Source organism: Myodes glareolus, chromosome 8, assembly GCF_982192425.1.
Source record: "Myodes glareolus chromosome 8, mMyoGla1.1, whole genome shotgun sequence".
In the NCBI taxonomy this organism is placed as follows: Eukaryota; Metazoa; Chordata; class Mammalia; order Rodentia; family Cricetidae; genus Myodes; species Myodes glareolus.
The window spans coordinates 11,059,366-11,083,294 of record NC_142033.1 but is presented as its reverse complement, the minus strand read 5'-3'; the positions used below and the strand labels follow the sequence as shown (position 1 = coordinate 11,083,294).

General features: G+C 39.5%; 1 protein-coding gene across 1 annotated transcript in view; it reads left to right on the top strand.

Moving 5' to 3' along the window:
- Cfap299 (cilia and flagella associated protein 299) overlaps positions 1–23,929 on the top strand; it is a 538,871-nt gene that overhangs the window by 439,876 nt on the left and 75,066 nt on the right. Inside the window, exon 4 of the mRNA XM_048426357.3 lies at positions 20,404–20,546. Coding sequence (XP_048282314.2) covers positions 20,404–20,546 — 143 coding nt within the window. The remainder of the gene's footprint in view (positions 1–20,403; positions 20,547–23,929) is intronic.

Here is a 23,929-nt window from a genome sequence, read left to right as displayed (position 1 = left end):
ACCCAAGACAAATGCCAGAGGACCATATATACACTTAAATCTGGTCTGAAGAATCTTTCGAATATAAAGGAAATATTCAGCCAGAAACTTATAGCTACTATGTGATAGAGTTCTATTCTGAACTACAGATGGAAGGAGATTCACTATTTCTCCAGAAAAGGGTTAAGCAATGACATGAGCTTACAGGTACCAAGTCCAAGGCTTGCCAGTACCTATGCAGTACCTAGAGAGAGGAAAACGCCTAAAGTAACAAAAACCTACTGCCCAACTGAAAATCTACCTCTGTGGTTGCTAGGCCAACAACACAAACATCCACACAGGAAATGTGAAAACACAAAGGACCTTCTTTGACTAAGAGATACCAACTTAAGTAATGAAAGGAAGACAATAAATAAAGGCAGACTGTCCCATTGTACCCAAGAAAGGAAATACATAGAGAAAAATCTGTACCGAGTTTTCTTTCCTTTTAGACTTCCCTTATTTAATACCTAATGTTGAAGACCAACTTTGTCCTGTCCTATCCCATTTCCCATTCTGAGATGATCTGTTCCATAGGGTGTGGGCTAGTTTGTGTCCTGAGTCTCCTGCCTCTCCTGGTATTGTTTTATGTTAACTTTTTGATCTTCTACTCTTTTCACTCACGGATGCTATCTTATCCCCTCCTATTTATTATTTATTTATTCATCTCCCCTTCTATTTTCCTTTCTAATCTTAATTTTCCTCTACTCCTGTAACATATATCAACCCTCTTACTCTGATTATTTTTTTTCCGTCTTAAATCTTGACAGATAATAACTCAGTACACATTTGCACTGTCTTGCTTTCCTAACTTCAAAAATATTAGTAAAACAGGTAGTGTTTTTTAATTGGTTGGTGGGCCTAACAATCAGTTGTAGTTGCTTCTTTAGTTAGTATTCTAATCTCATCGTAGTGCTGGGCATTTTTTCTGGTGTCCTGAACACATGGGCTGTTAGGGTTAGCTACTGAACTGTAAGCCCGACCAGTGATGAGTAGCTATATCTCAACCTTCTAAACGTAGTCTTACTTCAAAGGTGACTTTTGAAAATCCACAGGATGTGCAGTTCCCAATAATGAAACACAAGGAGCATGAATAATCAAGTCAATATTGCTCCACAGTAATAGATTAAGAATGCAGTTAGTGACAAAGAATTAAAAAGAATTTTTATAGGAATATTCAATGAAATGGTTCTTAAACAAGTTTGACAATTTCCTGGTGAAACTAAGGTGGGAGAGAGAGGGAGGGAGGGAGGAAAGGAGGGGGGGGGAAGAGAGAGAACTTGAATTAAAATAATTAAGCATGAAATGTAAGAAATTACAACAGATACCCATGAAATTCAGGGGTTCATCCAGGCACAGTTTGAAGATGTTTAAATAAATGGGAGAAATAGAAATAATCTAAATATGTTTCAGTAAAATATTGTATAAGCTGACAACATGATTGCTCCATGGCATGGTTAAGGGGGAGGCTTATATTGCAGACATGAGAGAGACAACACCCAGAAGCATCTGGAAGAGGGAAAAAAGTTGACTGAACATGACCAGCAGACTGGATCTGTCCATGAGAGAAACAGAAGCAGAACAGAGAGACAGAGGAATACACACATGTACATACACATATGCATATATACATATATACATACATACATAATATATATATACATATATATATATATATATATATATATATATATATAGAGAGAGAGAGAGAGAGAGAGAGAGAGAGAGAGAGAGAATCTAAAATAGTAGGGTTATAAGGAGAAGAAGTAGCTGAAGCAGGGAAGCTTATGAGCTACAGAGAGTTTAGGATAGAGGAAGTAAGAAGGCTGGGAGGTTACCAGGAAGTACCTGTGCTGTGTAACAGGTACTTAGGATACTGAGGGAGTCCAGTGGCCAGCATGGGCTTTGGTATGCTAATAGGCACCACAGGGAGCCCTTTGTTCCTTTTGCCAGGGTGGAGATGATTCCTTTTGATAAAGGGGAACCTGCAGCACAAGTTCCTGAGGAATGCTGGCTTTTATCTAAGACTCAGAAATTCTAGGTAGTCTCCTTCCTATGAGGAATACTTTAAAAGTCTCCTATAGTTGAGCCCATTTCTGGATGGTTGAACTGCCTTGTGGAGCTTGGGAAACTGGAGTCTCCTTTAGACCTAATACATATGACCTGTGAAAACGAAGCCAAATAAGATATAAATAATGAGCAAAGAAGTTGAAACTATTCGTAAAATGTTCCCTAACTGAAAAAAGCCAAGTCTTACAATTCTACTGCATCTTTATTAAATCTACTTGATAAACATGGATGTAAAAATTCCCAGTAAAACATTTGCAAACTGAATTGAATAATATATTAAAAGATAATTCACAAGGTCCAAGCTTCATTGCAGGAATGCAAGGATGGCTCATAGCAAATCAAGAGTTAAATAGACTCAAGAAGAGAAAGCAAAGAGCATCTCTATAGGTAGAGAAGAGGCTCTTGACAGGGTTCCACATACCTTGAAGATAAACCGCTGAAGACACTGGGAATATAGTTCAAAACAATAAAGACTGTTTATGGCAAACATGCAACTAACATTATACTCCCTAGAGAAGTATCACAATTATTTCACTAAAATTAGGGCTTAGACAAAGATGTCAATTGTCTTCACTCTTTCTCAGTAAAGATTGTGTTAAATCTTAGTTTTAGCAATAAGACATGAAAAAGAAATGAAAGATATGCAAATAGAAATAGAAGTTGTCAAAGCATTCTTATTTTCCAGATGATATCATCCTACACATAAAAATACTTTGAAGACCCCCATCGATAAACTGCCTGAGTTTGATGATCTGAGATTCTAAAGTTTCATACATAAACGAACAGAAAATTCCAGGTGCTAGAAAGATCAGATTCACTTCCATCTGTGGGTGTCAAGTCTTAATGAGCATCTCTGCCATCTCAGCCCACTGCTGTGTTTTCTCCTCCGTGAGATATACACCAGCAATTTCTTTCTTACGAATCCCACAGAATACTGCAACTAAAATAAGAAAATGAAAGACAGCATGCTTGTGTAAACTTGACCTTCTATTTGTGGTCATCTCCATCTCTACTTTAACAGAATCCCTGAAGGAACACATGCTTTATGATTTTCTTTTTGGAATTCTATTCTAAGTCCTCTCCCTATGACACCCAAGTACCAAAAGTCCCATCTCTGCTTCACACTGTGAGCCCCAGCTCTGCTCCTCACCTTGACACCACAGTTCTGCTTTATCCAGTGACACCACAGTGTTCAGAGGTCTCAGAACACACTGGTCTGCCTCTAGAACTTGGTACAAAGGAAATTCTTTGTGTCATACTGGGCTGGTGTGAGTTGTAAATGAGATATTTTTATGAAAACCCTTATTGTATAGGCTTATTAAATTTATTAGCTTAACTCCACAAAATTGAAAATGTTCCACAACGGATCTTTTTGCTTTGTCAATGTTAATAAACAGAATTATTTTTATTAAAAATTCATATATTTGACATTTAGTATGTCATAATCAAAATATGAACTAGATAGTATTTTCATAGTCTGTTGAATGGTAGCATTAATATCTCTGCTACCTCTGTAAAGTTGTTTATCATTTTGACAAGTATGAGTATATAGGATAAGCAAGTTACAAAGGCAGAATGGGCTGAAGATTGGTTGATATTTTAAACTGACGTGGATGTATAAAAGTATTTTGCCTCCACAATAAATACTACAGGGTTATTTTGATTTAATTATCGTAGTTAGTAACAAAAGTGTTTGGCAGATAACGAAGATAAGTTTTTATTTTGCATCCTTAGATCACATTGTTATATTAGCCCATGGCCTGTAAACCACAGCCAGCCTGTTTCGGATTATAGAGACTCTAGGATAAAGGTCGGCTCTTTTTATCTGATGCTTAGTCTCAGGGTTGTTTTGATTTTTTTTTTTTAAAACTAGCATAATGCATAATATTTTGGAGTTGGCTAAAGATTCTTCAGATTTAGAAGCAAAGGAAAGAGGGGATTAAGATGATCTGATTTTAATTTAATCTTTATTAATCACACAAACTATTCCAGAATTATGGGAAAAGATCAAACTAGAATATCCTCAGGACAACTGGTTTTGCCTATTATGATTTTAGAAAAACCATTCAATGTCCCAGAAGTCCTGTTCCTTTATAAAAAAGGTGACTAAGTCTCACTAAGAGCAGTTTATCACTGCTCACGTTTGGTTAATGGGAAACTGGCTGTGATAGACTTTTATGTTCCATTCCTACCCGTCCAGATTCTTTGCACTGACCAAACTGTCATTTGTGGTACCTTAGTATCTCCCACGTACTAGAATGTTAGAAGGCATAGATAGGAATAGTGTCTCATTTCTATATGCTTACAATACTGTATAAATTCATAATGTTCTCAGCACTTAAGATATTGGCCAGTGTTCATGTCTTTCTATCACCAGCCATGGGAGTCAGTGCATCTTTGATAGTAAGTCCCTCACCTAAAGGCAATTCCGCTTGCACTGAGTGTGTACTTTCACTGTCAAAAACTTGTCATAACCAACAAGAACCTCTTGATCTTTGGAGCAGCCACATCAATTTCCCTGGACAAAGATCATTAACAGCTCTTGAATTTGATGTTACAATTCCACTCCACCACTCTGTTGTCACTATAAGTCAGCCTCACTGACCTTTTTATGTCTTGAAAAGGCTAGACAGTTTTTCATCTGGGCCCTGTTTAAATTTTAAAACATTAGTGCGCTCTCAATCTCTCTCAATCTCTTTCTTCCTCTCTCTCTCTCTTGCTCTCTCTCTCTCTCTCTCTCTCTCTCTCTCTCTCTCTCTCTCTGTGTGTGTGTGTGTGTGTGTGTGCGCATACATGTATGTATGATGGGTATGTGTCCCATGACTTATGCTTGGAAATCAGGACCACTCTGTGGAGTAGATTTTTATCTTCTAACTTTATGTGGGTACCAGGTATCAGATCATTACGCTTGGCAAATACCTTTGCCCACTAAGCCATCTTGCCAGATCACTGTCTTAGCACTATGGAATATGCTCTTCCCCCATACCTTTCTACAGCTGTCACATTATTCAGATTTCAACTAAAGCATGCCCTCCTCTGGGAGAGTTGACTCCTTTGTGCTTTGTTTAGGTTCTTTCTATTCAGTATCGTCTTTTTCTACTACATAGTCATCCCCTGAGATCATCTGTTTGCGTACTTTGGTTCCTTCTTTACTGGTGGAAAGAAGTCTACAGAGAGCACGTGCCTTGTATCATCAATGTTTAGAACAGGGACTTTCTCATGGGCTCTCAATAAGTATCAGTCAAACAGAAGACAAATGCAATGACCAAACCCTCAGCCCTTTCTTTTGTAGTAGGCCAATGTTGTGGGAGGTCCTTCTGTATATGTGCTGCTTTTATTGGGTAATTAATAAAGCTGTTTTGGGACTGCACAGTGCAGAATAGAGCTAGGCATGGAAATCTAAACTGAATGCTGGGATAAAAAGGGCAGAGTCAGGAGAAGCCATGGAACCTCCACCTGGGACAGACACCATGCAGTCGCAAGAGGAGAAGGATATAAGCTGCCAGCCAGAAGCTTGCTGGTAGGCCATGAGCCTCATGGTACAGTATAAAATAATAGAAATGGGTCAATTTAATATGTAAGAGCTTGATAAGAATATGCTATAGTCTTTAGCCAAGCAGTGTTTTAAGTAATATAGTTTTTTGTGTGATTATTTCATGCTCTGAACAGCCAGAACGAGTGGCTCTGTGTCAACATGCTCACTCCAGTGCTAATCTTCCTGCCCTGAATCCATTCAATACTAAGTAATAATAATGTCAGAGTTTCCTACCTCATAGCAGTGCTTTTGTAACTAATCACTTTAATCATCCACCTGATTCCCTGTATTTTACATGCCAGGGAAAGCCTGCCTGTCCATCTACTTATTGACTGCTAGATGGGGCATGTGGTGGTTTAAACTGGAGTGACCTCTATAGGCTCATATATTTGAAGGCTTAGTCACTAGTTAGTGGCACTGTTTGGGAAGGATTAAGAAATGTGGTCTTGTTGGAATAGGCATGGCATGTTGAAAGTGGTGTACCACTGAAGTTGTCTTTGGGTTTCAAAAGCCTATGGCAGGCCCAGTGTCTCTCTCTGCCTAGTACATATGTTTGGATGTAAAGCTCTCAGCTACTTCTCCAACATTATACCTGCTTGCCTGCTGCCATACTTCCCACCATGAAAACAATGAACTAACTAAAATTGTATGCTTTAATGCTTTTGTATATGAATTTGGTTTATCATGGTGTCTTTTCAAAGCAAAGAACTGTAACTAAGACAGGTACCAGAACATCTGTCTTTGCCTCATTATCAGGTTTCCCCTCAAGCTTTCTACATAGCTGAAGATGAACTTGAACTTATTATCACCCTTACTCCACTCCTGAGTGTTGATATTACAGGCATGTATCACCATACCCAACTTATGTAATGCTGGAATTAAACCCAGGACTTCATGCTTGATAAGCAGCAATCTATCAAGTAAGCGACAACATCTCCAGATCTTTTGCTCAGATAGTCTATGTTTCTCAATATAGCCCCAACTCTAAGACCTTAAGCAAGAAGGTAATCAATGAGCATTTCTAACATGCTTAATTGTCTTGATTTGTTTAGCCGTTTAATTCAACAAGCATGCCTACTACGTGTCAGGAACTTTGAAAACACTGGGTGCAGATTAATAAACAAGGTAAAAATCTGACCTCAGACAGCAGTACCCTGTGAGGTATTGGCAGCACTAGCTGAAGAATAAATTCATTATTTTGTTTTATATTTTAAACAAAAAGAACAAGCTATCTTTTTTCATTTTACATACCAATCTCATTTCCCACTCCCTCCCCTTCTCCCATTCCCTCCACTGATCCTCCTACTCCACCCCCCAGCCACTACTCAGAGAGGGTAAGACATTGCTTTGAGAAAGGTTCAAGAACTTCCCTTGAGGACTGAGCAAGATATCCATCCAAAGAAAATGAGTTCCCAAATAAACTAGTACAAGCAGTAGGGATAAATCCTGGTGCCACTGCCAGTGACCCCTTAGACTGCCACAGCCATACAATTGTCACCCACATTCAAAGGGTCTAGTTTGGTCCTGTGCTGGTTCCTTCCTTGTCCAACTGGAGCTGGTGAGCTCCTATTAGCTAAGGTAAACTGTTTCAGTGGGTGTCCCCATCATGGTCTTGACCTCTTTGCTCATATTCTCACTCCTCCCACTCTTCAACTGGACTTTGAGAGCTCAGTCCAGTGCTCTGCTGTAGGTCTGTGCCTGTTTCCATCAGTTGCTGGATGAAGGTTCTATGGTGACATTTAAGATAGTCATCAATCTGACTACAGGGCAAGGCCAGTTCGGGCATCTTTCCACTACTGCTTAGAGTCTTAGCTGGGGTTATCCTTGTGGATTCCTGGAAATTTCTCTAGTGCCAGGTTTCTTGCTAACCCCATATGGTTCTCTAAATTTGTTCAACTATGTTCATAGCAGCATTATTTGTAATAGCCAGAACCTGGAAACAACCTAGATGCCCCCAACCAAAGAATGGATAAAGAAAATATGGTATGTTTACACAATGGAGTACTATTCAATGGTAAAAAAAAATGACATCTTGAAATTTGCATGCAAATAGATAGACCTAGAAAAAAAAACCATCCTGAGTGAGGTAACCCTGACCCATAAAGATGAACATGGTGTGTACTCACTCATCAATGAATACTAACTGTAAAGTAAAGGATAAATAGCCTATATTCCGTGACCCTAGAGAAGCTAAGTAACAAGGTGAACCCCAAGGAAACCATATATAGATCTCCCTGGGAAGGGTAAATAGACAAGATCTCCTGAGAAAATTGGGAGCATGGGGTGGGGGGAGAAGGGAGGGAAGAAGGGAAAGAGGAGAGGAGAAGGGGAGGAGAACTTGAGGGAACAGGATAATCAATATGGAGGAAGGACAGAGATGGAGAGCAAGGAAAGAGGAATAAATTTTTATTTATAAACACAAACATATACTGCATGTAAAGGTTCATATATTTTAATTTCTAGATAATCTGGCTAGCTCGCTGGTTACATTTATCATGGTTAAGGAATTCGCACTGGTGAATTTCACTTGACCATCACAGCTTATTACCATGTAGAATGGCAACATCAGGCTAATTAATGTGCAATTATCAAAACACAAATCCAAAATTATTGTTCCATTGGTTAAAATAATATAAAGATGAAGTTTGAAAGACCTTTATTGAATCAAAATTTATGAACTGACCTTTCTACATCCTTCTATTGGCATATATTTATTGCACACAGTGATGATATTCATAAAAGAATTTCAAGTTTATTCTACACGTTGATCATATTCAGCCTATGGATTGCTTTACTCCCTCCTTCCACTTCCACTAGTCCCCTTTATTCCTCAGTTCACTTATACTTCCATGTCATACATATACATATGTAAATATATACTATATGTATAACCTATTCATAGATATGATTTCAGGTATCGTCACATAAGTGTATATTTATATAACTTATAAGTATATGTTTATATACTTATTATATCTTTATTTAAGTTTATATTTATATTTTATGTATATCTAGGATCTATACATTGGGGAAAACTGCAATATTTGTATTTGTGAATCTGGCCTTGTTTTATTTAATTTGAGTATGTTCAACTGAATCTTTTCCCTGTAAATGACAATTTCGACCTTCTTTATAGCTGAATAAACCTACATGAAGCATATGCAGCACAGATCTTTGCACATTCAACTTTTTGTAAGGGAGGCTGGCCCCTCGGAGTCAGGACAAGATGCACCCAGACACCAAATTTTCAGCACAAAGAAGATTTATTACACTAGAAGGGCAAGGGAGCAGGAACGGGTGCTGCTGAGGCAGATAGCAAGAAGCAGCAGCAGGCAGACAAACAAGAGACCGGTTCTGCAGGAGTGAGTTTTTAAGGAGAAAAAATGAAAGTCTATGCTAGGTGGTTGGGAAATCCTGACTGGACATGTTAGCCAAATAATGAAATTTGCTTGTTGGTACTTGGTGTTTTGTGTCAGGAAAGAATCAGTAGTCAAGTAAGGGAATGGACCATGAGGGCTAGTTTTAGCAATGTGATCTAACAGTTTTTTAGCAAGGGAAAGGGGCAAAGCCTGTCAGTGTCAGGTTTACCATGGCCAGACCTCTTAGCCATTCACTGTGATCACTTAGGTTATACCATCACTTGTCTATTGTGAACAGTGCAGCAATAAACACAGATATGTGTGTATCTTTGTAGTGAACTGAAGTAGAGTCCTACGGGTATGTATGCAGAAGTGACATCCTGGACCAATATGATATTTCCTACTTTAAATTTATCAGCCAATATGGAGGATTTCCAGAGATGTTAAAATAGTTTATACTCCCAACATCAGTGGACGCAGGCTGTCCACTTCCCTGCATCCTTTCCAGCACTTACTACTTTTGTCTTAAATATCTTTTTAAGTATTCTTATTGTGGTGAGATGTACTCTCAATTTAATTTTCATCCCACTGATAGCTAATTCTGGTTTTTCAAATGTTTACTGGACATTCGTATGTACTTTTTAGAAAATGTATGTTCATTTTGCTAGCCCATTTATTGACTGGATTGCTTCTAAGTTTTGGAATGTGTTTATTTCTAAGCTCTTTATCTATTATAACTTTTAATCCTATGTCAGATGCATAGCTGGCATTTTTTTCAATTTTATTTGGTCTCTTTGGTTAATACTTATCCATTGATTTGATCTTGAACTATTACTTAGAAACTCTGTCTCTCACTATATGTAGAAATGTTTACCTCTAAAAAAACTAAATATTTCAGATTTTTAGGTCTTACATTAAGGTCCTTGATCTGTTGAATATTTTAATTAACTTTTGAATAAAGTGAGCGATAGAGATTTAGTTTCATTCTGTTCTATGATTGTGGGTGGTCTTTCCATCTAGTATGCTCTCTGATTGCTATCTTCAGCATTTCAAACTTTTCATTGTATTAACCTTTCGCCTCTCTGGTTAGCTATTTCTTTCCGCATTGTTAGATAGTGTTGTGAATGGGGTTATTTCTCAATTTCTCTCTCAGAATGTTTGTCACTAGCATGTGGGAAAGTTACTAATTCTGCATGTTGATTTTGTTCCCTGCTACCTTTCTGATGTGTTTATCATTGTTTCCTGCAAGCGATGCGGGGAGGTAAGACTTCTCATGGGTGCTCATGCACTGACCTCCTGCACATGTGATTTCCATCTTCTTCGTAAATAGGGATTCCAAAGATATGCATCAGGTTGAGAGCCTTGAAATCTAAAGTTTGTGTTGGAGCACCCGAGTCAGCTCAGTGTAACTGTCAGAGTCCTTGGAAGAGGAAGAGGTTTCCCAGTTGATATCAATAGGGAAACTAAGAGGGGGCAGACAGATGTTCTGCTGTTGGCTCTGAATGTAAAGGGAATGGCCACGAGCCAAGGCCTGTGGGCAACCTCTGGACACTCGACAAGACAAAGAGTATGGTTTCCTCCAGGAGCCTGTAGACGGGAATTTGGCCATAATACTTTGATTTTAATGGAGTAAGACCCATGCCAGGTTTCTGACTCACAAAAATCATAGGCTATGAATCATATTATTGCTAAGTTGACAATTTCATGTCAATTTATTAAACTCAAGCAGAATGCAATGGAGTGAGAAATTTAAGTCACTTTCATATATGTTTAGAGTTAGCCACATATTCACTGTAGCCAAACATTATAAATATCGAATAATATAAATAATATCATGAATTATACATAAAAAAACCAATGTGAAAAGTTCTGACCCAACTTCCTAGAAGTGCAAACTTTGAGTCACCATCCACATCCGCTGAGTCAGGAGCCCCGGGTAGGCCATGGCCATGTGTTCTACATAATGATCCTAATGCATGGTAAAGACAGGAAACCATTTGATAAGATGAAGAAGGTGAGGGGAGATAAAAGTGGGGAAGCGAGGGTGGAGGCTATGGAGAACAGTTTGAACATTAAAACTGTCTTCATGACAAGTGCTCCTTGGTTCTGTTCCTCAACTGACCAAAGCAAAGGAAGCATCATAAGCTCATAGAAGTTCCCCCAATGACAGTCTCCTCAAATTAGAGCCCAATTCTCTATTGCTTTAGGAATAAATTTCTCAAGATTTAGCAAAATCGAAACTAAACATAAAAAAGGACAAATTCCTCTTTTTGTAACTCAGTTTCACTCTGTCACAGTTGAAAAGGTGCTGATGGTATAATCAATTATGCTTTCTTTCTGTCCTTGTACCAAAATTTCAGCAACATGGAACAAATTGGAGACTCCACATTTTGAAATATTTGTATCCTAGGATCTCCCAGAAACCCATTCATTTACCAGATATTTACTGGAAATCTGGCATACACCAAACACTATGCAGTATATTGAGAATAAATAGTAAAATAAAATTCTCACTTTTATGGGCCTTATACTCCAAGGAGGGAGAAAGAAACACGTTAAAGCTAAGGAAGAAAACGCCAGATAGATGGAACTGCAATGGAAATCAACATATAGCAAATGTGACAGAGCCTAGAATATGTTTGTTATTTTAGTTAGAATGAGGTGGTAGATCAAACTTGAAAAAGCTTTCCAAAAAAGACTATTTTTTTTTTGTCTGAGAAAATACCACACAAAAGGGCACAGCAAATCAAGCTTGGTTGTGCTTGCCTGAATTTCTAGCATCAGAGGCTCAGGGCTGGATCATGAATTCAAGGCAAACCTGGACTGCGTAATGGGGTCTAGGTTAGAATGGACTATAAGGAAACTCTATCCTTGGGAAAAAAATTTAAAAAAAAACAAGAATAGAGATCATTTCTCCAATGTGACTAGCTAGAATAGAGAGAGGGCTGGAGATGACGGAGCGGTAACTTATGCAAGCCCAGCACATGTGCCGAGGTAGAGGCAGAACTTCTCAGTAGATTAGGATGAGTGTGGGGTGTGATAGGAAGTAATAAATCAAAGCACCTGGCTCTGGACTTGAACAATTAGGTATAGTGTCATCTTTTCGTGAGAGAAGAACAGTTTGATTGAGGTGGTGAGACATGAGGCAGAGTCTTGCAGAGGGTGATGGGAGTCACGTGTGCCAACTCCAAGAGGGGAAGGAACATGGAAGAAAGCCATGAATCTGGCTAAGAGCAGTCAATGGATGAATAGTGACACAGAAAAGGAGATACTCAAGCCTGGGGGACTCCTACACTACAGATGAGTAAGAACAGGAGAAGGTAATAAAGAAGTCAGTTAAGCATAACATGATCTTGCGGACCTAAAAGGACACCAAAGCATGTGAACAGCCTGAGAGAGGCAGGGCAAACAGTTGTACGAAATGCATTGGCATTTGAGTCAAATGGAAATTGAGACTTGACTTGACTGCCTTGATGATTTTTAAACTTTTAGAACTGTTTTCGTAGAGTGGTCAAAACAGATCGGCTTTTGCGGCTAAAGAAATATGAATTTTGCTGTAGAGAGGAAAAGATACTTTAGACTAAAATTTATTGTTTCTCTTTGAAACAGTAGCTGTTACAGAATCTTACATAAAAAACACCATAGAAGAAAAAACACTATAATTCAAGAGAAAAGAGTCAAGAAATATGCCCAAGTAGTTAAAAGCAGAGGCAAACATATATAGGAAGCCTATATATTTCAGTTTTGATACTAGTGTATAAAGAAGAGCACAGAGCTAGCTGTGGATAAACAGGTAGAGTTTGGAAGAGGACAATGAGGTGTTTCTGAGGTTCCAGACCAAGAAAAGTAGGTGTAAGCAAGCGTTACAGCTCTGGAGCTACAAAGGGACAGTTCTGGAGGCTGGAGCTGCAATAGCACAGCTGACTTGTTGAGAAGTCAGACCATATCTGAAACTACGAAAGGACAGCTCTGAAGGAAAAGGTATCATGACTTGTCGGGAAGGCAGGCTATAGCTGGGGTACAGAGGGGGATGGTCTCCCTATAGGATGTAGCAATACTGCTCTTATCCTAGAAGGAGCCATTACAACTGAGCTCTGCTCAGTTCCCTTAAAGGAATGACCTAGCAGAGTTATCTGTTTCTCCTGCTCTGCTCAGCTTTGGCCCAACTTGTTGCTTCTTCTGCTTCATTCTGCTGAAGGGGAAGCTCCTGCAGAAATGTAGTAATCTCTCTGGCTCAGGTGAAAAGGTGTTAGTTTTTTTTTTTCTTCTCAGCTCCCCTAAAGGAATGTTTCAAGGAATGTTTCAGTCAAGGTTCTTCTCCATGTCTGTTAAGGAAGGTCTTCACCAAAAACTTTTAAGAAAGAGCTGAGGATGGTGACCTTTAATTCCTGCATTCAGGAGGTAGAGGCAGATGAACCTCTTTGAGTTCAAGGCCAGCCAGGCTCCAAAGCTACAGAGAACCCCTGTCTCAAAAAATAAGAGAGAGAAAGAAAGAGAGAGAGAGAGAGAGAGAGAGAGAGAGAGAGAGAGAGAGAGAGACTTGGGAAAGAGAAATCCAGGAGAGCAGCTGTCTCTTCCAGGGTGGGAAAGGGCAGTTAACAATTGATCAGGCAGAGGGGATTATATAGGGCTTCTCAGGAGTGGAATTTTTCCAGGGAGAGAATTTTCTGCTCAGAGACTGGTTAGTTTTCCTGCTCAGGGATTGGTTGGTATAGCTGCTCAGGAACAGAGTTGGCTCTGGTTTCAGTATTTCTTTCACTGGCCCTTTTTAGCACTTTGGTTCTAGTTTGGGGGTCAGGGCATATTTCTTTTGCTGGCTCTGGTTCCAAGGCTAAAAGTTTTTTTTTCTATTTATTTAGTTTTTTAGCTCTGGTTTCAGAGTCAGGGTGTGTTTCTTAGATTCTGGGTAGGGGGCTAAAATGTTTCTTTCACTGCCTCAGGTTTCAGATCCAGGGTGTGTTTCTTTTACTGGCTTTTGGTTCAGGTGAGAGCACTAGATTTTGTGATCAGGGATTAGTTGGTTTCTTTGGTTGGCCCTTTTACCCTACACCGGGTATTCATAGAAGGCAGAAAAGTTGCCCCGTTGAGAAGCACTTTACCTATACCCATGTGTGTACATTCCATTCATCTACCAATCCTGGTACCAAAGAAATTTGATTTTGTATTCTAACTTCACTCTTTGCAAGGAGGTGAGATCTACTATTTACTCATTCTTTCCATAATTCTCTTTTTATCCATAGCCATTTATTTCTTATGTTTCTATTGTGTGTGTGGTGTACATGCACATGTGTATATCTATTGCATTTGTTTGGGATATGTGTGTGCAGGTACGTGTGTGTGTGTGTGTGTATGTGTGTGTATTAATATTGGGTGTTTTCATCAATTACTCTTTACTTCATATATCGAAGTGCATCTCTTATTTGAACACAACAGAGTTCACCAGTTTGGCCAATCTTGACTAGCTAGCTTGCCCAAGGAAACTGCCCCTACCTCTGCCTCTGCCTCCAGAGTACTAGGATTATGCAGGAATCACTTGCCTGGAATTTATGTGGACACTGAGGATTTGAACGCTTGTCCTCACCCTGGTACAAGAAGAATTTTACTGATCAAACTATCTCCCATCCCTGTAAATATTTATTCTTAAAGCAATACTTTAGGTAATCAAAAATATTTCATTGGTGTTGAGCTTGGAATTTCAAGATTCATTTTAGAGGAACTTTTCCTTTGCAATAGCATGTGTTTAGCTTTTGAAGCATTGCTTTAGATAAGTCTTTTTATTAAACTCTTTGGAGAAATCTTTGTCTTAGTGAAAAGCATAGTGGGCATGAAGCACAATAGCTAATCCCTTTTACTTGGGGAAATAAAATTTAGTTTTGCATAGATATCTTGGGTTGGATTGACACACTGTAAGCTCCATTGAAAGAGCTTCATAATTTGGATTTGAAAAGTAAATCTCAGTTTATATATAAATTTGACCATCTCATTATATTCTTTATAACACTTGGAGTTAATACAAGCTTAAAAAATCATTACGTATTTTTGCACGTCATTTTCTTTCAATCAAACCTCCAGACCATTTTGAGTTCTAATGGCAAGGGCAAATGATCTTAAAGGATTACTTTCATCGTAGGTCATGCAAAATATATATGCATAAGAACTTATCCAAGACACTTTGAATATTCCTTACAAACCAGAACCAAAAACTAATATCAGTGGTTTCCCTCAGAAAGCAAATCTTCAATTACTGAGAACAAACAAGTGACACTCTTAGTGGGTCACCTTGCAAAAATGGCCACAGTTTTCCAGCCTCTCCTCTTTGGAGTACTGCGCAACAGCATCCTTGCCAAAAGAGGATGAAGTCACTCTCCCTGCCTCCAAAATCTGGACTAGACTGTGGGCGACTTTAGCCAACTGGATGGAGAAGACAGTGTGGTCCTTCTGAGTCTGATTTCTAGGGGGAAGACAAAGAGTGTTTCCAACAGCCCCAAGATGTGTGTGGAAAATGAGACTCCATCCAAGTCAAAGAACATAGAATTAAAAATCAATTATCAGCATAGAAATTTCATCCAGTAATCTCTTTTGAAGAAATTGATTTTTTCATTCCTTTTGAAATGTCTGAAAGCAGTGCTGATCCCCAAAGAACTATGACTGCATCAGCAAAAATTGTTTCTCTTTTGAATTTAAAAAAAAATTGTCCTTCAATTAATGATTTCTTAGCACATTTCCCAGTTGTGAACCTCCAGGCAAACATTCCTCTGTTCTTCTGCGGGAGGCAGTGACGGTCTCCAAGGGGCAGCACAGACACCCAGCTCTGAGGACGGCTTGCGTGTCAGCCCCGCAGCGAGCTGCTAAGCGTGCTCTCACGCTCTGCTCCGCGTCTGGGCCTTCGGCTCCCTGGCCTCATGGTCCCATCTCACTGTATCAGGTTCATATCTCCTCATTAGTACTTGGCAGGAGAAGCTAGGCAACACATGTCCCCGGCTTAGAACACGTTTATGAGATTGTATTTTAATCCACTTCTGGGAGAAGACAAGCAGCCAAAGACCTAAATGATACATTAACAGACTAAATTTGACTTTAATTCATCTTTTTCCAATATACGAAAAGCCAGGAGGACCTATGTATTCACCCTGGGAGTCTTTTCATTTAACACCTGTTTGCTTTTGAGGTTTCAGACTATCACTGAGATCTCAGATGCCACATTCTTAAGTCTGTGTCTCAAACCCCACTTCTATATCAGGAATGAACATACACGGATATTTCTCAATTGCTTGTTACAGTGGCGATACATGAAGACATACGTATTTCCTACTTTATATTAGTGGTTAATTAAAACCCAGTTTTTTTCTAGGTGGCTGGTAAATGCGAGTCACTATATGCAGCCTCAAATGTGTCGTTCCACCAGCACGCACTTTGATTCTACCTCGACTGTTTCGAGAGAACATTATGAACTCTAATGAAATTGTGCATTTTGAAATTCTTTTATAAATGTACCATCATCACTTAATATAGCCCTTTACTATATAAATTATAGCTTTTACATATCTTTTGGGAAATTAACTGTGATTTTTAAAAATGGTATTAGAAAGCCAGGCTCACACCTTTAATCACAGCATTCTCGAGGCAGAGGCAGGATCCCTGTCTACAAAGTGAGTTCCAGGACGTAAGAGATGTTACACAGAGAATCCCTGTCTCAAAAACCACATTTGTTTATTGATGTTTCCATTTCTAAAAAAAAAATGCAGCAAAGGCAACTGATAGACAGCAAGTGAATTCACAACTTCCTGAAACTGAAGTGATGGGGACATTAGTGAGTTGTTCAGAGGATCTCCTTGGTGTCATGGAAACCACCAAAACCTGGACAGTTGTCTACAACTTTGTGAATTTGCTGAAAAATGATTGAACTATGCACTTACAATTTAGGAAAAATTTGATATTATGTAGACTCTACCCTATATACCACTGGACTAAAAGTGCAGAAAATGTCAGCAGAGGGAAACAAATAATTCTTAAAAAACACAAGGCTCGGAACAGCAAAGCTGTTGGTTGCTGATCTGTGCCACCCTGGGGCAGAAGAAGTTCATGAGCCTAAGGGAACACTCATGTCCTATTCTAGCTATTCAATGGTCAGAATCCACAGCTTCATCTTCAACTGCATCTGTTCTATACATGTACAGCAATACTGAAGACATATATATATATGTATATGTATATATACATATATATATATATATATATATATCAAAATGTCTTCAATTTTCCTCCAAGAAGGACTAAATTTAGCAGAAGAAATGAAGCATGCTCAGTTACCTCAACTATACACCTCTAGGGAAGGGAGTCTGATGTGACGAGTCTCTTCCTCCCATCTCAGATGCTGACAAAGCTAACACAGACCCTGGCACAGTGGTCACAGAAACAGAAACAGAAAAACAGCGGGATTTTCTAAGATAGGATTGACTTAGTCTTACTGTGGGCTAGGCTTTGCTGAGAGTTTAGCAAAATAGCCTTGTTTAATTTAAACAGCAGCTTTCAAGACAAATGCTAACTCATTTTATTATAAAAGGAAACTAATTCTTAAAAAGTGTAACTTAGCAGAAAGGCACTACAAGTAGATGGTAAAGCCAGCATCTAAGATCAGATCTGTCTGTGCATTGTTCATCCAATAAGAACATGGACATGACAGAAAGCCAACCCAAGCCTAACTGTTGGTGTTGTATTCTGTCTGTGCATACAGGGACCCTTACTCAGAATCACAGTGTGCTTAGTGCCCACATTGATAAAATAAGGGTAGTAAGGCTACCTGGACATTATACAATTTTTAATATTTCTTTGAACTAGCATGCGGATTAGTGAGCATCATTGGAGCACATTTGTATACACCTGGTCCTCATTGTTCCCGCTTCCCTTCTCCCCTCCCTGCCCTTGCCCAGTTCCTGCTGACCACTTTCCTTCCCATTGGCCCTCTTCTGAACGCTTGTCTCCTGTGGCACTCCTCTCCTTCCCTCTCCCCTACCAAAGTCTCCTTCCCAGCTCCTTGACCGCCACCCATACCCATTCCACACTTTTTAAAGGACTATGTAAGATAAGGAGTACAAAGCCTCATGTGCTTGGCCTCTCAATGAGGGCAAGTGGTATTTGAAGTGCGAGTCACTGCTACTCTTTCAACCTTATTATTTCTCAGACTGATCACGAGGCTAAACGTGAGCAGTGAGCATTGGGTCCTGACTCGGTACCTGCAGGACAGAGCTGGGCTTCAAGGCTGTGCTGTCCTTTTTGGGTCTTTGCCCTTTAAGCACAACCTCGTTTTCTCGCCAGTGTATTTTAGAAGTTATGTTTTTGATTTCACCTGGAAATTTTATTTGCCTTCACTGCAAAAATGAATAATATATCTAGTCTGTCATTGTGCTGGCAGACTATTTCTCAGTGGGAGAAAAACACACAGGCACACACACACACACACACACACACACACACATACACAGGGTGGGAGAGAGAGAGACAGACAGACAGACGGACAGACAGATGGAAAGACACAGAAATAGACACAGACACAAACACACAGAGAGATTTTCCTTTCCTGGTTTAGAGGTCCATTCAGAAAATAAAAGGTTTCTTTAGACATCTTTCTCGTCTTTTATTTCCAATGTGACTGACCTCCCCTCAGGAGTGTGCTAACCCTGAAGACAGGTCCAGTGAATCTAGAAACAGGAATGCCATACCAGCAGCTGTTGTTCGTGGCCTTGTCTAAGTAGAGGCTGAAAAATAAGCTATTGGTTGAGCAGCCTAAGAGTCTCAGGAAGTCTGGACTGATGTCCATTCAAAATTTATGCTTCAGAAAGGGAAACTAAACAACACCAGTCGTAAAGAAATCTAGACTAACTTGCCAAGAGGCTATGTGGGAAGACTTGAAGGAGTAGTGTGTTGAAATAATGTCAAGTTGCACACAGGAATAGCGGTGAGTGTTGGCTCATCCTGACATATCAATGGGTGTGAGGTTAACTCGTCAGATCCTTCCTCTCTTTTTGCAGCAAGAACCTGCTTTTGATACCCAGCAACCAGACAATCAGCACAGACAGGCAGGGTACCCTCTCAGCAGAATAACAAGTCATGGAAACCTCTGCTCTGTTCTGTCGTTCTGCAGCTGGGGTATTGATAGCAACATCTTTTCTTAGATGCAATAGGGAAAATCCCTCCAGTTTCTAGCTTTATTCTTTCTGGAAGCACGGATACCTAAGTCAGCTATGTTAGTTTACAGCCACAAAGACCCGACAAGTGACAGCCCAGAGATGGCTGAAGAGGAAAAGGCGGGCTCCTGGGCTTATCCAAAGGGTGAACTTTGCTACAGAATTCTACTCCTTAATCTCACTTTAAAAACAAATGCATAGGTTTCCAGTTAGAAAATAATATTTCCTTAGTTTTTTATCAGCTTTGCCTTAAAACTTGAGCAGGGTGCCTACAGGTCTGCAGGGTGGAAGTTACAATCCAGCCATGTCCACTGGTCTGCTTATGCTTTAGGACTTTGCACCACAGATTCTCTTTGCTTGCTCCCCTTATTCAAGTTTTTCATTTAAAGTCTATGCCTTCAGCCTTTCTCATTACCTAAATTAGCCTTCACTGCGCATCACTGTATTGCTACTCATCTTTAGCTCTACTGTGTTTTTCCTTCACTGGCTCTTCTCTGATTTTCAGTTTTCACTGTCTGTTGTCTGGCTGTCTCTCATCACCAAAACGTGAGTTCTGAGGGTCTGGACTCTAACACTACTGTTATTTGCTCCGTTCTCTTACCCTTAGGAACTATGAGCCTGGAGAAAGAGGTCAGTAGCATTTGCAGAGATATTAACTTGGATGACAATTGTGCTAAATAATGCAACTCATTCTATAAGTTTAATATACACAATTCTGTGAAATAAGGTTTTGATGGTCATGTTACGGAGAATGTATTTAAAGATCTGTGATATCAGCTATGGAGAGGTTCATTTGGAGAAAGAAGTGGCAGTTAGGAATACAAGTCTGCCATTGATATCTGGGAGACCTGAGAAACTCCGCCTCTCCCTATATCTCAGTGTTCTCATAAACAGATGCCCATAAAGAAGATAACGAGACAGAGATGAAAGTAAATAAATCGATATATTTTTGATGCCTCAAAGAATGTTTTCTTAAGAATGCTTATATGACTTATTTATAATGTGCTATAAATTTGCTCTGAGAGTGCCATCTGCCTGTGAGACTTCTGGCTTCTTCAGTTCCTGTGGGGGAGACATAATAGTGTCTTACCTGGCAGAATCACAAGAGTGAAACATACAACCCTTGAAACCCGACCTTGGCATGTGCAGGGCTTCCCAACCACAGCTTCTGTTCTGTTAAGTGGAAGTACTCAAGTGACATCATTCATGTTCCTTTTCCATTCTGTGTTGTTACCAGACTGTGATCTTCATTCGTGACAAAAATTCTCATGGGCAAGAAGTGTCAGGATATATCGACTACGCCCACAGACTAAAAACTGAAGATTTTGAAATTTACTTTGCTGGAAAGAGAAGACTTCTTCCAAGGCCCACAGATTTGAGGTAAATTGTTCACAATTCTTAAACCTCAGGGACAAAGATAGAGAATTATTGTGTATTTCTTGCTGAGCCCTGCATGATAGTGAACAAAGCACAAGAACGTGAACCTCGCTGTGGAAAACTGCCAGGGTCATGAAGCAAATCGGAACCACAGGGAGATAGCATCTCACCCTAGTAAAGATGATTCTGGTGGGAATCCTGAGGAGACTGTGAAGAGGGAGCTAAAACTAGAGCTACCACATGACCCATCAAGCTTTCCACTGAGTGGTTAGCCAAAGGTAATGGAATCCATATAAAGAGACATCTACACTCCTGTGAATAGTTGCCATGGCACTATTCACAATAATAACCAAGTGATGAGCACAACCTAAGCATCCCTCAATAGATGAATGGATTTTTTTTTAAAAAAAAAAAGTTGTGTGGAAACCCAGTGGAGGACTATTCAGTCATAAAAAAATATGAAATCCTTTCATGGTATTATTCATACGGTATCTAAACAAGTTCATCTCATGCTTGTCGAGAACACAGTGTAGGCTCTGGAGAGGCCAGGAGATCTGAGAAAAAGATGATCCATGGGCACTAAGCTTTGGTTAGATAAATGTAAAAAGTCTTATATACTATACTGCGGTATGATAGCTATAGATGAAATAGCATGATGCATCTTCCTGAACACTAGAAGAAAGCTTTAGTACTTCTCACCCTAGAGTAAGGATAGATGCTTAAGAAGATAGTTAAAGCTAACCCAATTTACACTTTATACATGCAGGCATGGACTAACATATCACATGCCACCCCACTAATATGAAAACTCCAAAGTTATATAACAGATGAGAGCAAGTTTAATCGATAAAATATGCGAAATGAAAGTAAAAAAAAAGTTTGTCTCAGACCTCTTCTCTGCTAACTAATCTAAGGAAACTGTATACTATAAGCACACTGACTATATACAATATATACAGACATTAAATACATCAACAATGTCTAGTTCATTTGCATTTGACAAATTCAGAGAAAATACTCCATGTCGATCCTATCTTGGTGAGTCCTAAGTCTTGTACCTAATTTGCTTTCTATCATAACTTGTTTTCTGCATCTGGTAAGCAAGGAAAACTATATCTGTAACTATCTAGTCTTCAACTTCCTCAGAAACCCAAAAAGGAATTAATGTTAACTGAGTAAGCAGGAAGTGCAAGCAAGCGACTTCCAAAAATCGTGAGAAATGACAGAAACAGCTGGCTGCCTGGACAGTCACCCAAAGTTCCTCTACAACGATGGCACATCCATCTTCGGCCTACAGACCTAGCATATCTGACAGACTTTTCTGTGAAGCAGGATATTTTGTGTCCTGCTTATTTAATTAGGACAGAATACTGTCAGCAGTTGAGGCAGGGGCTTGCCCAGTGGCTTACTTTTGCCACAAAGAAATTAAAATCCATGTGGAGTTTCTTTGATACCCATGATTTTCTCTGAAATAGATTGGTACTGCCAGAGCAGACATGTCTCATTGTCATTAAAAAGAAAAGGTAAGGAAAGGGGTGGAGCCAACCACCAAGGCCGAGACTTTAATCCTAGCCATGTATTTTAGCAGATTAAAGACTCATGTGGTCAAAAAAAAAAAAAAAAAGATAGAGACATACAGCAAAGACAGATTCATAAAAAAAAAGCAAAACAAGCCTCTAAACAGTTTACAGTGTGTTTAAAAATATATATGTAGGCTTGGGAGACAAAAGAAAAAGGATAGAGAAAGTCCTTTTAACAAAGATATAGGGTAGCCAGGTGTGGCGGCATATGCCTTTAATCCCAGTACTTGGGAGACAGAGATAGGTGAATCTCTGTGAGTTTAATGCCAGCCTGGTCTGCAGAGTGAGATCCAGGACGGCCAAAGATACACAGAGAAACCCTGTCTAAAAAAAAAAAAAAACCAAAAATTAAAAATAAAAGTAAAAGAAATATTGTAGCAAAAAAAAAACCACATAGAGACAGAAAATACACAGAGAGTCTGGATACTGTATGTTATTGTGTTGTCTTTGAATTGTTTAACTGCTGAGGAAGGAGCAACAGCTGCTGAAAGACATTTGATTATAAATGCTGCTGGATTAATCCAACCTATATATATTGAAAATGCCTTTGCTTAGATTTTTTTCCTGACCACTACCAATCATAACTTGTAACCAACACACTAAACAGACAAACATCCTTAGTCTAATTTTGGGGGGAATGTGCAGTTTTCAAGGCTACTTCCTGTTGGGGGCACTGATAATCTTATGGGGACCTAATGAAAATGTAGGAGAATGGTCAAATCCTGGCTGGAGTATTCTCTGAGACTGGGTCATCTCAGCCAGCAGTCTTGAGGCTGTTCTGGATGTAGAACTCAGCGGAAACTACTACAGAGGTGAGCTGGAATATTAGATCATCTGGGCCAACTGTTTCTGTTGAAGATTTTTTGGGTGTGTGTGGGGGTCTTCCTTGACGAAACCTTATTTTTCTTAACCCAGAATGAATCAATAGTCTCTTATTTCCTGGCAAATAAAAGTAAAAGCAAAACCTCTTCTCCAAACTAGCACCCCATTCCTTAGCTTTCTGGGAGTCTAGCTTCATGGCAGAGGTACTGGCAGGAGGCATGTTTATTGCCACAACTCATTTTCAAAGTCTATGCCACCACCAAGAGGCATGCTGCCTGCTGCTCATAAACACAATTTAAGTGCTTGGTGCCAGATCTTTTGAAAAGAGATACAAGGATTTTGCCACTAATGCTGAGTCAGGAGGCCTCTCTTAAAGGAGCTGCAATTCTGCTTGCCTCTAGCAAACAGAGCCCACCAGAGACAATGCTGCTTCCAAGAAGACATGTTTGACTCTGTTCTTTTGTGTCTAGATTTCCTACCCAAGCTCTCTCCGGTTTTATGTGGATGTAGTTGTTGAACATTGGGCAGATGGGAGTTGGGAGATCTAGTTTTTCTTCCAAACTCAGATGGCTACATTTGGGTCCAGCTCTTGGCTGTGCCAGTGGCTGAAAAGCCTCAGGCAAATGGCTTTTTACATAAATTGGTGCCCCAAAAGTTAGGCACCAAATGAAGCATGAATAGTAAAAACTCAAAGAGAGAAATCTGGGCTCAAACTGAAGATCAGAAAATCAAAATAGTCAGCCACTGGCTCTTACCTCTACCTCAGTCTGAAAGCAGTGATCCTGCCTCCCGGAATCTCAGAATGATATGATATTACATGTGAGAGCTGTCTCCTCCCATTTTATAATCATCTCTAGCTCAGGGATTAAGGGTGTAAACCACTAGTGCCCGGTTTCTATGACAAGCTGGTGTGGCTACTAGGATAAAAAGTGTGTGTTACCACTGCCTGGTCTGTAAGGCTGACCAGTGGGGCTGTTTCACTCT